General features: G+C 43.0%; 1 protein-coding gene across 2 annotated transcripts; it reads right to left on the reverse strand.

Annotated features, from left to right (window-relative positions):
- On the reverse strand, positions 1 to 11,940 carry LOC307236371 (phosphoribosyl pyrophosphate synthase-associated protein 1). Of its 2 annotated transcripts, XM_080008766.1 has the most exons (11): positions 11,540 to 11,940; positions 10,992 to 11,044; positions 8,160 to 8,226; positions 7,771 to 7,943; positions 7,475 to 7,590; positions 7,315 to 7,370; positions 6,330 to 6,475; positions 4,595 to 4,636; positions 2,092 to 2,162; positions 1,105 to 1,251; positions 1 to 931 (listed from the first exon to the last, which is right to left on the reverse strand). In XM_080008766.1, exons 1-11 carry the CDS (start codon positions 11,620 to 11,622, stop codon positions 773 to 775), a joined length of 1,113 nt encoding a protein of 370 aa, XP_079864892.1. In that variant the 5' UTR covers positions 11,623 to 11,940; the 3' UTR covers positions 1 to 772. The 2 variants fall into 2 exon arrangements, with proteins under 2 accessions (XP_079864892.1, XP_079864893.1); XM_080008767.1 differs by lacking the exon at positions 4,595 to 4,636.
- Positions 11,941 to 15,113: the final 3,173 nt, after the last annotated feature.

The raw sequence follows: 15,113 nt of genomic DNA on the forward strand, positions 1-15,113 counted from the left end.
TTCAGCAGGAGTTAATTTATTTTTTTTTTTTTAATCATACAGACTTGACATCCGATACATCCAAAATCCACACGCGCTCACAAAGAGGACAACCTTCATATCAAATGATGCAAATCAAAGATTCTGGTGCATAAACATAATCACAGAGCTGAGAAAACAGGTTCTCACTTCCTCAGTCGCGGTTAAGTAAACAGCAGCCACTTTTACAGCGGCACGGGCAGAATGAGTGAGGAGGATAATGCAGAAAGTGCTGGTAGGAAAGACGTTTCATCCTTCGTCTCTACTGAGGAGCCACCGTTCGACAGCAGCGAAGCTGCAACTTGGATCAAAAAAATAATAATAATACAATTCAATCACTGAACACAGCGATAAGATGAGACGGCACAGAGGCCAGGAGTCCAAGCTGCAATCACCGCCGGGTCTTTAATAAAATAATGTTTAAATATGACAAATGTATGAAAAATGAAATGCATGTCAACCAAACATTTAGAGAGTCGATCTAACTGCTTGTATAACAGTCAGTAACAAACACTTACAGGTTGGATACTTACGGGGCATTGGATTTTTTGTTATAACATTAACATTAGTAAGTAGTGAAATATGGACAAGGTTTGAGGGCAGGACTCCTGAGCTGGAGTATGGATGTGTTTCATCCTTAAGTAAAGGGAGATTACAGAATATGACAGTGTGGCTAGAGAGCAGGAACCTGGCTTCTCTCCCTCTCCTTTTCTCTCTCTCTCTCTCTCTCTCTCTCTCTCTCTCTCTCCGTTTTCTAGTCATCGACGGTGATGTTGCGGAACAGGTAGGCCATGGACTCCCCGTTGTGGATGCGGCGAATGGCCTCGGCCAGGATCATGCTCACGTCCACCGTTTTGATCTTGGGACACTGGAGCTTCTGGACCTCGTGCGGCACCGTGTTGGTCACCACCACCTGGAAGAATGAGAAGCAACGAGAAGGAACACGTCAACCGTCATAGCACCAAAAAAAAAAAAAAAAAGGAAAAAAAAAAAAACCCCGGCGTGTCAGACTGTTCTCTCAAAGTCAAATAGGAAGTTACAGCAACCTCCATGTTGTCCGGTCAAAGACTAGGGCGCGGCACCCACCTCGTCGATGGCCGATTCCTCGATGAGGTGCGGGGCGTCGCCGGACAGCAGGCCGTGCGTGGCCATGATGTAGATCTTGTAGGCTCCTCGCTCCTTCAGGATCTCTGCAGCCGCTACAAAGTCCTCCACATCATCTATGATGTCATCCTAGAGAGAGGAACGCAGGTAGTCTTCAAGTGTCCTCCCCTTTGACCGCTGGCCTGGTTATTTCTAGAGAACTTAATGTCTGAAAGAGCTCGATAGGCACAAGGTTCAAGGGATAGTTCGATGACGCCCCCTAACCCCCAAGGCCTCAGGGTTCCGCTTATCAAGATGGATAGTAGGCTTGGGGAGATTTAGGATTAAATTGTCGATCGCGTTCAGAGACAAACCACTTGTGATCGGATCTCACTTCTCCTGTTCTATCTGCAAATCTTGTGTTATATCATCATCTCATAGAGAAAGATTAAGATTTATTGTTTCCTTAGTTTCTTACTTGTACGGAAAATGAAAAACGTAAACCTGACTGAGAATTGGAGCAGAATCCCCCCCCCCCCTCAGACAGCGGAGCACCTATGGGCCGGTTCCTGACACCTGCGCTTGTCTTTTTATTTTAAATCTATTTTAGTTTGTTTCTTACATGTATGAAACTACATTTTTAAACCCAATTGAATTAAGCGACTGTCCTGCTCCATTCCGTCCAGGCGTCCCTTTTGCTTTCCGTTGCTATAGGACATAATTTAGTAAAAAAGTGGATGTTTTTGTGTAATCACATTACTTGTAAATAATAAATCCTGCACTTCTGTAACGGGGAGACCGCATTTGCCGCATTACATTACACACACACACACACACACACTACGGAATTACAAAGGAGCAAGAATGTCCGTTGAGTTAAAAATAAATGACTTTGTCCATGGTCCACAGCCCCTCCCTGTAGATCTACAATACTTCCAAGATTATTTATTTGAGTTCTATTTGAAAGTCATTTCATTAAAAAAATCTTACCACAATGATGGCAATCCTTCCTCCAACGTCTCCGACTACGGTGATGGGAGGCTTCTCCTTGGCCATCATTACTGGAAAGTGAAAACAAAGCTGGTTAATGGTGACAGCAACTACAGAGACCGTGCAGAATCAACTTCATTGCATTTGAACTAGCGTCAGTGAGTAGATTGGGTAGGATGGGTTGAAATTAATGGCAAAAAAAAAAATTATTAAATCACTGTAGACATAACAGCTCTGAAGAATACAATTAAAACTGATTAGGTTTCAAACGGCAATTAAAAGCGAGTGTTTTCTTTTCTCTGAATTTCCCCCCATTATACCCCACCTACCCCCATCAGATTAAAGTGTGATGCCGGCCTCATCAGGGCACATGCCATGCAGAGTCAAATCATTATCACCCAGCGTACCCAATCATAGGACAATGGCGAAATGCCTCCCAAACACCCCCTCAACCCGTTGCCCGGAGCTGCTGTGGGCATGTTCAAGCAGCGTATGGACAGAAATGCACCAGCCAGCTTCCATCCAAACCCATCAAGAGACACCAGCCGAGGGCCGATGGGCTGTGATGAGGTTTTGCCAAACACACACTCGCCAATGTTTCTTATTCACCTTTAGCTGAACATTGTTGCTGTTTAGTGACTACTTTCGCGTGGACACAAACAATTTGTACCCTCTTTCCACCATTGAAAGAAATTGAAAAAGTCGTCATTGTACAAAATTAGCACCAGATAAAGGTTGATAACCAATTCTTTAACTTGTTTTATAATTTGCACTAATAAGACACTGTATTGCTACATTGGAAGGTTCCTGCTGTCCTGATATCCATCTGTGAGAAAATATTTTACCAACCAACGCCTCAACATGATGAGAAGTTGTTGGGTAAACATTGAAGTTTGCAAACGTTTATTTAACATGAGCCGGGTTTCATGAGCAGGAGCTTTCCCCAGGAACTAGGAACCTTTGGAGGAACTATAATATAGTCGCGCTCAAAAATTACATGTTAAAATAGCCGTCGCGTTTTCATATGTGAGCGGACTAATTCGCACAATCTTTACAGATCTTACGACCAGGCTGAAGGAACCTTTTAGATCCCGAAAAAAAAAAAAAAAAGTTCCTGGGACTCAAGTCCCGGGTACTTTGGGTGGAAACGCGGCTATTGTTTTCATTCTATGCGTCAAAACAAGCCAACAATGCATTAAACCACAAATCCCTCACTAGATTTGTGATTTTGCACTGCTACCGAAATCACTGGCAAGTTCAAATTGACTTCTTTATCTTTTGCTAAAATTCATCACAAGGCCATCTAGAGCGGGAACAAAGATGCATTCAACTGGACTGCATCCCTATTGATTTCTCTGCTGCTACAACTCAGCAGAGAAAGGTAAAATACTTGAGCAAGGCCGCGGAGGTAGCGTCTGTACCTCCAACTCTTGGATGAATACTCACATGATACATGAAAGTCTTAAAAGGTAGCTCGGGAAATAATAAATAGGAAGACCTATTTAGCATCATTACGGTTACTACAATAATGGCAGCAGAGCACCGTCCAACAAGCAGAACTCCTCTGCTGTGAGGCCGAGTGCATCCAGCTCTCCCAACACAACAATCCCTCTCTTTGTAAGAGTCACGCAGATCGGAATCCGTAATCACTTTGCAATATTCAACTTTTGGTTTCCAGAGCATGCGTTAACAATATAACAACATGCAATTATGAAAGCCATATGTTAATCAGGGTTGGGGTTGGGGGGGGGGGGGGGGGGGGGGGTGAGAGCGGGTCAAAAAGGGGGATCATGAGGTGGAATTGGGCAAGATGAGCTCAGGTACAGAGTGGAAATAAACATGTATCAGAAGATTTTTGAGACTGAAAAAAAATCATCATCAGAGGCTTTCGATCACCTTGTAGAACTATTTGTCTGGAGTCATAGTAGGAACCAAAAACAGGCTGTCTACTTGACCACAACTAGCGACGGCGCTTTATCAAATTCAACACAGCTGCCTTTCACTTCCTGTGCCTGACCCGTCTGTGCATTCTTGCTTGGAAAGGCGGCCCCGCCACCAACTCGAAACAGCATATAGAGGAGCACATGCATCACGCAAATACATTGAATTGCTGTTTCTTAAAAAGTGCCAAATAGGAGATTTAACAAAATAATCTTACAAATTACCACTTTAAAGGACGGTGTAGTTGAATCCTCTAACCTTAATCCCCTCAAGGCAGGCACAGACAAACTACCAAAGGAAGAAACTTTGAAAACTGACTTAAAAGGGTGATTCCCCTCCAAGGGAAGGCACAGAGTGGAGTTAATATATTCTGCAGATTTCCCAATTTTGTCAAGGAAATTCAGTCTAGTCACACACCAACGATCTACCAGAGTCCAGACTGCAGGTTCTACGAGATGCATCAATAACCCTTGATTCAGCACATGCACGCTTCGAGGAACCATGTTCAAGAGGGGTCATTTAAAAGTCATTTCATAGAGATATATTAAGTTTACAGTCATACTTGGGAGTTCTATGCCAGGGAACGGAGCATGTTGTCTGCCTGCTATTACCAACAAAATAAACACCACATTAACACAAGTTCACAACGACTGGACACAGCAAAGAAGCAAACGCCAAAGACTTTGAAAATCCTCTAATTCGTCCAAACTTTGAATTAACCAATAGCTCATCAACAACCTGGGCAAATTGCGTCAAGATCTCAAGATGCATGTTCCCACTTAATGTGCAGAGGTTGTCGTCACAAAGGACTGTGCAAAGTTATTGCATTTTTAAGAGGATGTTTTAAGTCAATGGTAGCAATGCAAGTCAAAATAAATATTTTTAATAACTTAATAATACATCCTTTTATTAATCGCATAAGTGTAAATCTGTTAAATGATAAAACAATATAAGTAATTTGCCAATGAAACAACGTTGCAGTCTTACCAGGTCTGGACAGTCGCATTAGTACGTCTTATTTGAACTAAATGGTTCTGGACATAGATAAGGCCTTTCATGACATCGTCTTATCCACATTATCTCTTGGTAAATATGAGAAATGACAGCTTGCTGAGACTAAGGTGAAGCATTAGTAGAGGTAATGTGTGTGTAGAGTTTAAACATGCATTAGCAGAAAACCATAGTGTCTTCATTTTCAAAGAATGTTAAGGTATATGTTAGAAGAAGCAGTGTTAATATCAAATCGATAATAGCAGGAAAAAATAAATGAAAACATTTTAAAACTAGATTTTTGCAGGGTGCGGGGTGTCACTATAAAAATTTGAATACATTATAAAGGAGATTTGCTTTTCAAGTTTTAGCCTGTTTACTCATCAGCACAGTTTACATTAACCCTGACATGATTTGGGGGTTTTTGATAATTCAAACGATGTGAGGGACAACCTTAAATGGACCTTCTGCTCCTGACAATTGCAGTAACACACATCTTTGACAAAGGTTCTTTGGGGTAATTTAGCCTTACTTTGCATTTGTTAGTGTTAAAAGCAATTGGCGCATCCACCTTTCCATATGAATGAAAAAATACAAAATACGTCTAAATTAAGTAACTTCAACAAAAAAAGATGCCCTACTGTGCTTGTCAGCTGGAGTAGGAGATCATTTTAAGGGAGGCTTCCCAACATGTCATCCAATTTCTCAAAACCCTAAACATTAAATATGTAAAACTGCGACCCATCGTCAGAAAAATGGTTATGTGTAAAATGAAAAAAGTGAACAGGCTAAAACTCAATTAGACACCAGCACGTTCCTTTAAGAACAGGTGTTGGTTGGGAAACTGCAGAAAACGAATAATGGGTGGAGCATTCCCTCCCATCTACTACACCTACGGGGTTTGCTAGCAAACCAGAAAGTAAAAGGACGACAGGGGCTCAACATAGGGGGGAGTGTCTATTTTTTTTTTTTTTTTTTTTACAAACTAGCAGACAGCGAGCCTGAAGGACAAAAATAATTTCCAGTGAAAAAGAAAAAGACAAGTTTAACATAAGCGTATTTGATTTGATAGTCAATAGGAAAATTACGTGATGACTAAATAAAAAAAAAATTTTGTTAAAATAACCTGCAGATGTTGACTCATAGGGATTGGGGATATAGAAGAACGCAAAACATTTCTAAATAAAACACAAACCACAAAGGTTAAAACACGTTTTCATACCAAATAAGGAACTCATGTTTAAAAGGTCTAATCTGCTAAACGATCAGACTAGTGGCCTGATTGGGGACGTTCAGGTGTTTCTTACAAGGCAGCTCCAGCCCCGGGTGTCCCGTGGTGTTGCGTACGCACGGCGGGGAGTGTCGTCCGTCCGCCATGTCCGACTCCGAACACTGGGCTTCTCCGTGCATCACGGCCAGGCCGAGACGCAGCCGCTCGGCGTAGGACTGAGCTCTGCAGCGGAGACGTGGGAGAGAAAGTCAGAACGTGCCTGTGAGCGTATTTCCATACAGTGCACCGAAAGGGGGGAGAGTCATGTTTTGTTTGTATGCAAAGCAGGATGCCAGCAGGTAGTTTAATAACGTTTTTACATGTCTCTCTTATTCAATTAACTTACTTTTGCAGGTTTAAGTACTATATATTTGGCACAGGACAGAAGTATTAGGTAGTTTCCTTTAGGTTAGATGCAGAGTAAGCGATTAGGAACTGTTCTACATCCATCCAGACCTTTTCTCTCCACAGACCATTAGGTCATTTCAAGGATTTTCTTGGATTTCTCTCTATGAGTATGAAGCTAAGTAATATGGTTCTGCGGTGGCCTTAGGGTTCATCAGAAATTAACAAAAGAACTAGACTCATTTTGACAAAAACATATGGATAAATAAAAACCAGAGCGAATGTTTGTGTTGAAATGAAGACATTATACATTCAAATGCAAGACTATTTAATGACTTCTAAGGCCAAATATTTGTCAAATTGAATTCACAACATTTTTAGACTTTTCAAGGACCTGCAGACACCCTGGTCTGGTGTCCTGTACACCTGTATCCAAGTGTAGAAGTGTCCAAGCATTTATGTATCAACACTGTAAATAAAAGCCAAAGCAAAAACAATTGTGAGTGTACAATGATTGTGGAGAGCATGACTTCAAATAACATTTCACTGACTCATGGGAGGGATTAGTAGGTCGCTATGCACGATGAGAAAGTGGCCCACTGACTGATAGGGGACACTCAAAACACAAAAATTAGCTGTTAAAAAACAAGGCTGAAATGAGGTTTCATGCTGGTTACCTCTTGGCTGCTGATGGCGACTTTGCCACAATGATGGCATTTCGGTAATCAGGGATCTGACCGACAAGGGGGAAGAAAAAAAATAAACGATTTGATTTCTCAGCCTGGGGTTGACTTGATGGTGTTACTGAGACACTCAGAGGCTCAACGGGACGGTCACCTCTTCCTGGATGTACTGCAGCAGGAAAGGCGAAGCGCGCAGGTTGTCCACGGGAAAACTGAAGAAGCCCTGGATCTCCTTCTGGTGCAAATCCATGGTGATGATGTGTGTTAAACCTTGGAAGCAAAACAACAACATGAGCCTCTCCAGATTTTCCACAAAAAAATAATTCACCGGCAAGTGCTGCGCCGCAGCAGAATCAGAACCGAAACGGCGACTTGTGAATGTGATTATTCTGACAAGAGGTTTTTCGGGGCTGAGGGAAAGTGGTTTGAGTTCCATTTCGGTGTCCTTACCTGCTTTCGCCAACATGGACGCCAGCAGCTTGCATACTATTGAGCCCCTCTTCCTCATCTTGCACTGTTTGCTGTACGGGAAGTACGGAATGACCCCGATGATGTTCTTTGCACAGGATGTTTTGAGGGCATACGCCATGACCAGCAGCTCCATGATGGCTGTGTTGACATCTCTGTGTCCAAAAAATAAAATACTCTTATTGAAGAATACCCTCTATGTCCTGGCTGGTGATCAAACAACAGGAGAACAATACATTTATTTCAGATTAACAAAAAATAGATAAATAAAAATGTTTGTGAATGTGCTCAATTGGAAAAAGAAATAAAAAAAATTTTAAAAAAGAGTTTAAAGCGATTGCAGTCCAATTCCCTGGCCTTCCTCAACTCACCTGGGTATGGTTTGGATGATGAAGATCGTTTGGCCACGAACAGATTCTTTTACATCCACTCTGGTCTCTGATGTGAAGAGGAAAGGCAAGAGGAAACTGATAAATGTATTATATAATTTATATTTCCTAACTTCACCGCACAATAATTACACAGTATTTCAAGTGAAACCATTACAGAACACTCCCAGCAATGTTCCCAATGACAATGTATTTCAAATAGTCCCTGAGGCACATAAGGTTTTTGAGTGACTTATTGCTTAATTGCTGACTATTTTTTAAGGGACACCTTAGGGGAACTATTACAACTAGCGCTTTGCTTGCCAAGGAGTAAGGCTTCTACAGTACTCATTAGGAGTACAGCCTGAAGTTTTTGTTTAAATTTGTATTATTCTTCTAGCCATTCTCCAGCTGAAAGTACCTGGCACTCAGAAACCCTGAAACCCACGGACACGAAAATAATGAATTGTATTCGGGGCAGTCTAGACATGCTGTGGTTCAAGTTTGATGAACATCGGAATATATCTGTAGGAGGAGTAAGTTAAAAAAAAAAAAAAACGTGACAAGAGTGGAAGGAATCGGAAGCAGCAGAGCCGAGGCCCCGGAAGTAATGGTGCGGAAGATATGGAGCAGAGCGCTACACTAGTGCATGTAAAGACAAAATGTAAGACTACTTAAGACATAATGGCAGTTTAACAAAATGTCAATGATTCAGTCCTGAGTTCCACAATGGAAGATAGAAACTTCCAGTTATAGTCATACACTGGGGTAAGACACTGTGACTCAGTCGCAGAGAGCCCTGAGACGGAACAGACTGTGACTCTGCTGTGTGCACACAAGCAGACAGACACATCCAATTTTGTATTAGACTTAGTATTGACAACACGCTTTAGTATTTTACAAATTAGAATTTGTCGGCGCTGATACTCGAAAATTGACTAAATGTTTTTTAATAAGGTTTAATTTCTATTAAAAACAAAAAAGGCTAAATTACGATGGCGGCGGTGGGCAAGTAATGTAAACGGTGTACACCCAAACACCTCGTAACACCAACAACCACGGCAACCCTTACATACATACATACATACATACATACATACGCTTTGTAATTAGATGTGCAGGGTATGATTCTGAAGGGGCTTTCACATTGGACGTGCTGTGCTCTAAACTCCATTGCGCCATTCCTCCATTATTTACAAAATTACAATGACAAAATGTGTGTGCTCTTGACCAATGCCCCCACAATCAAAAGTTAAGAAAGGGCCCTAAGTTTGTATCGGGTCGAGATGAGAGACAGCAGGAAGTGATGCTGCGCTCCACGGAAAACTCAGAAAACATATTTGCGTCGGAGGAAGCAAGGTCGTAACTTCGGTTTGAGAAATGGTTGAGGGTGGTAAGAGGGGGACGTAACCTTGTCTTCATCATGCACGGAGTAAGTAAATTAGCCTACTTCTAAAATAAAAGCACACTGTTTTGGCGCACCAGTCACGGACGACCCATCGCAGGCACGGGCAGTCGGTGCTGTCCGAGAGGGAGCGATCGGGGCGCAGAGCCGATTATCAAAAATAATCTAGTTACGGGAGCTGTGAAAACTGTGACTCATGTCGGTAGGAAGTGATGCCCCTTCCTGTGAAGCTGTGAAAGTTTGCAAGAGTTTGAGTTAGTGAACATGTTATTTGTGGTTAATGGGGGATTTCCAGTTGATGTTGTCTAAGAGTACGTTCATTATAATTTATTTCCGTTTTTTGGCTTGTTTTCACATCTTGTACATAGTATTTAGAATCTGATTTGTGTTCTATTTGGTCTCTGTATTGAATAACCTGTCCAACCGTTGCGTTGCGTTGTTTTGCAGCTGTTGTCACGACAAGGTCTCTCTTGAAGACGAGGCCCCGTGTCTCAATGAGATTACCTGTCGTTATAAAGGTTAAATAAAATAAACTGCTGCAACTAACCTGGCCCCGTGCACTGCTGCCTGCAGCTATATTTTATAGTGTTCGCTTTTCAACAAATGCATATTGCCGCAGTATAAATCACTGACAATCAAAAACAAATGGGAATAGAATACCCTGAAAAATATATAATAGTGTCACATACTCTTATACTGACAAATACTTAATGTTTGTCGTATCGCATGGCCCTAGTCTGAACATAGTGGCCCCTAGCATAGCCAGAGGGCCACATTGTTATCTTGCCTAAAAACCTATTATGCCTCCAATAAAATCAGTAAAATGTGAAAGCTGAAAAGTTCACTTTAAAGTAGCATAGAATTACAGGTTTTCTATAGAATAATCTTCCCTTGTGGTTTATGTTGTGCACCAAGTGTGGCTTTGTATGCTAATGAATCCATCCATGAAAGCTGCAGTGCTGTAGACACACCTGGTCTGGTGCAAAAAAAAAAACAAAAAAAAAAAACCCTAGTGTATTTTAGGAAACCGCCATTTGCCTTGCGCTGATGTGTCATAGATGGCAGCATATTAAGATCATTACCCCATCAGGATGAGGACAAATGCGTTCTAAAAAGGAGGCTCTAAAACAAGGATTACAAGACATAACGTTTCGATTTTGGGGCTAAAAAAAACAAAAACGACAGTCCTACCTCTTGCTTAAAGTGAGTGATTGTCAAATTAAATCTATATACCCTGAATATGTTAAATTCAAAAGCTGAAACCCTTTCACCATTCAATTGATGACCTCATCGCGGGTCAGTATCTTTAATCCCGTCACCGCCTTCTGCAAGAGTGATTTTATGAAGCCATTATTTAACAATCATCAAAATGGGCCGAGCAAGAAGCTTTTAAACCCTGAATTCAGCGAAAGGCACCATGGCCTCCTCACCTCTGTTGGACTCCTGGAAGACGACAGACTTCCCCAACTCCACGCCCAGCCGCCTGCGGAGCGAGAGACACGTTGAATTGAGATTAAACGGATGTGGACGGCAAAATGCTGCAGCTTTGGAACAGGGCGCCTATTTGGGTATGGGTGAATCACACGGCGCTCAGGGGCTGCCCCAGGCTGCAAGCCGAGCATCCACAACGAAGTCCGCCACTGATTACCAGAGTGGTCCCTCCTCGAAGCCTCGTCCTTGTGCGTGCAAGTGGCGCAAATAGCTCCCCTGATTTCAGCCTCTCCTAACCTAAACAGTCACTACTTCTCGTCATTAAAACACGACTTAGCACGTTTCGTATTCCACATGCTTGACCCTGGTTGCAAACTGTAAATATACATCAACCTGTTGTTTGTCCCCGGTGGGGGGGGGTGGCTTTGCTGAACAGCGACAGCCTTTTGCAGCCAGTGTAAACAACAGCACAACAACCTCAGAAGGCGGGTAACCACACATGAAGACAGGCTAGCGGTCAGGACCGGGGGGGGGTGGGAGACATTACTCTGTGATCTTCTTGGCGAGTTCAGTGCAAGCCGCCGAGGAGTTGGCGGAGAAAACACGATAGCCGGTCTTGGCGACGTTCATGGTGGCGCGGGACGGAGGCTTTGGCAGCGGGCGGGCGGGCGGGCGGGCAGTCTGTGGGCGGACGTGGGGTTGGCAGCCGCCGCGAACACGCTAGCCGTCTTCCAGCTAGCTAAGCTAAGCTAAGCTAACAACTCAAATGAAGGCTTCCCAGTGCGGGGGGGTGGGGGGCTGGCGTTGGCTCCCGTGGGCGTTCGGCTTCTGGATTCCTAATGTTTTTTTTTGTTGTTGTCGTTTTACAAAAACGGGCGCATATCTGCTGCCCGGCCACCGCGAACCGTGGTCGAACTGCGGGATTCGGGTCAGAGCGCGGGCGGCAGAGACACGCGGGACAGCCGGAAGCCACCGCGCGTTGAGCTGCGCGATTGCCGCCACGGCGGTTGGGAACGACCCGTTCGCGGCGAACGAGTCGTTTCGAACGAGACTCGGGAGTCCGGAGTCACGGCCGGCGAGAGCGCGTCGTCGTCTCGCCCGCTGCAAACAGACGCCGAGGAATGAATGCAATGTCGGGGGGGGGGGGGGGGTAGGGTCACACGTACGGACGTGAGGAACTCTCCCACGCTCCACCACCATGGAGATCGACAACGTTGATGGCGTAGTTTGGGGGTTTTTTTTGTGCTTCACACTTCACGCGTTTCTCTGCCAAAACTCACGTTCGTGAGAATTGGTCTGAACGGTTTTCCCGGTGTGCGCGGCTTGCATGGCCCCGAATAAATAATGGTGACGTAATCGGAGGATCCCGCTCTCACACCTTCACGCCGAACACACGCGTCTGGCTCTTCCGCACACTTGAACGCCTCTTTTTTTTTTTTTTTTTTTTTTTTTAAACCGCGCGACTCGCCCAGAAGCGAATCTGGAAAAGGAGACGAACCTTCCATCGGTGGAGGCGCCGCGTGTTGGAAGCGGAACTTGTGTCCGAACGCGCGATTCGCCGCGTGGTTGTGACGTCAGAAGCTGCGGACGTCACTGAGCCGCCAGGACGTCACAGAGGTCTGGAAGGTGTCAGTCAGTCAGTCAGACAGTCAGTCAGTCAGTCAGACAGTCAGACAGACAGAAGCTGCGGACGTCACTGAGCCGCCAGGACGTCACAAAGATCTTGAAGGTTACAGACAGACAGATAGATAGATAGATAGATAGATAGATAGATAGATAGATAGACGGACAGGTAGATAGACAGGTAGATAGATAGATAGACAGATAGACAGATAGATAGACAGATAGACCGATAGATAGACAGATAGATAGACAGGTAGACAGGTAGATAGACAGATAGATAGACGGATAGATAGACGGATAGATAGATAGATAGATAGATAGACAGATAGATAGATAGATAGATAGATAGATAGATAGATAGATAGATAGATAGATAGATAGATAGATAGATAGATAGATAGACAGATAGATAGATAGATAGACAGGTAGACAGGTAGATAGACAGATAGATAGATAGATAGATAGACAGATAGATAGATAGATAGATAGATAGATAGATAGACAGATAGATAGATAGATAGACAGATAGATAGACAGATAGAAAGACAGATAGATAGATAGATAGATAGATAGATAGATAGATAGACAGATAGATAGATAGACAGATAGATAGATAGATAGATAGACAGATAGAAAGATAGATAGATAGATAGATAGATAGATAGATAGATAGATAGACAGATAGACAGATAGATAGATAGATAGATAGATAGATAGATAGACAGATAGATAGACGGATAGACGGATAGACAGATAGTTAGATAGAGCCACCCGTCATTGCTCAAACTGACCAGCAGGGGGCAGCGTTCCTCCTCAGTGCCCGTATAGACTGATCACCGCGCTATGATCAACTTATTTGAACTGGTATCAATTAAAAATAAATAAAATAAAAAAAACATTCAACTTTTCATATTTCAAACCTTTCAGCTGGCACGGTATTAAAAACAAAAAAAAAACAACACACTTGATTTGTTGACGATATGCACGTGTTCCTCAATATGCTGTTTCAGTCAAGCAGACGGATCGATAGAATCAATCGACAGACAGACAGGTAGATCGACAGACAGACAGGTAGATCGACAGACAGACCGACGATGACTGACGATAACAGGTGATTTTCTCACTCGCTCACTATTACGGGGTGCATCCTGCTCCGTTATATTGTTCGGTCGGTCCTGCCTCATACCGTCTGCTCCCATTGGAACAGATGCCTTCACATGTTTTCATTAGACATTGTATGAAAGTACCCGGACACATATTGCATTGCACGCGTTCGTTGAAGCACATTTAATAATCGAACACAAATATGAGAAGATGAAAAGAATAATAAAAAAAAAAACACTGCGTGTAGGTCTTTTTTATTGCGTAGATATGAGACGGTCTGTCTGCTGTAACTCCTGCACACCACCGGGTGTCGCTGTGTTCAGTTTTCAAATGACAGACAGACAGACAGACAAATAGATAGATAGACAGACAGACAGACAGACAGACAGACAGACAAATAGACAGATAGATAGATAGATAGATAGATAGATAGATAGATAGATAGATAGATAGATAGATAGATAGATAGATAGATAGATAGATAGATAGATAGATCCGTGATTGCTCCAACTGACCAGCAGGGGGCAGCGTTCCTCCTCCGTGCCCGTACAGACTGATCAGCGCTATGACAACGGCTTATTTAAACTGGTATAAATTAAAGTGGTAATCCGTTTTGTCAAAAAAAAATAAATAAAATCATTCAACTTTTCATATTTCAAGCCTTTCGGCTGGCACGGTATTAAAAAAACACAAAAACATTTGATTTGTTTACCATATGCACGTGTTCCTCTACAGGCCGTTTCAATTGTTGGCGGCGTGGTCCGCCGTTCCTGTGGGATTCAAACAGTCTCGTAAGCGTTCACACCAATGTTGCATTAGCGCCATCTCCTGGACAGCGCTGGGTATTCCCCGCGCTCATGAATGTTTTGTGCCACCCACATATTCGCAGAAATAGATTCAAGATTTAAGAGGTCCATTCATCACATACATATACATACTTTCATACATATGTGCAGTGAAATGTTAATGCCACACGACCGGTGATTACGCACAATATGTTCTAGACTGAACACAAAAGCCACCTAAAAATCTCTACTTGACTAACTAACTGATTGTTAAAACGTAATGCAGTAAGTTGAATACTATAGAATAAAATAAAATATATAGAATAAAAATAGTTGGAGATTCACAAATACATCTCTATTGAAAAACGCCAGTACAGATGATGATATGCGAGTTGTAAATTAGAGGCACGGGTATACAAATCACGCTGCATTTATTTGTGCATTGTGTTTTTTACGAGTTACATTTGTTTGCGAATGCTTATGAGGCTGTTTTGATCCCATAGGTCCTGGCAAGAAGCCCTCACGCACTGACGTGGTGATTAACACCCTCCCTTCAAAATACAAGCCCGAGTGACACGAATAGTTTATATACACCGTCCGCACCCAGCT

Source organism: Zeus faber (assembly GCF_960531495.2).
Source record: "Zeus faber genome assembly, chromosome: 11".
Lineage (NCBI taxonomy): Eukaryota > Metazoa > Chordata > Actinopteri > Zeiformes > Zeidae > Zeus > Zeus faber.

What these genes read in the sequence shown, in the direction of transcription:
- LOC307236371 (XM_080008766.1), bottom strand. Translation starts at nt 11,622, where the DNA reads ATGAACGTCGCCAAGACCGGCTATCGTGTTTTCTCCGCCAACTCCTCG. An exon ending in TGCAGTACATCCAGGAAGAG is followed by an intron (nt 7,371 to 7,474) that starts GTGACCGTCCCG and finishes CTTGTCGGTCAG; the next exon opens with ATCCCTGATTACCGAAATGC. An exon ending in CCCTGGCATAGAACTCCCAA is followed by an intron (nt 2,163 to 4,594) that starts GTATGACTGTAA and finishes TTCACTTTCCAG; the next exon opens with TAATGATGGCCAAGGAGAAG.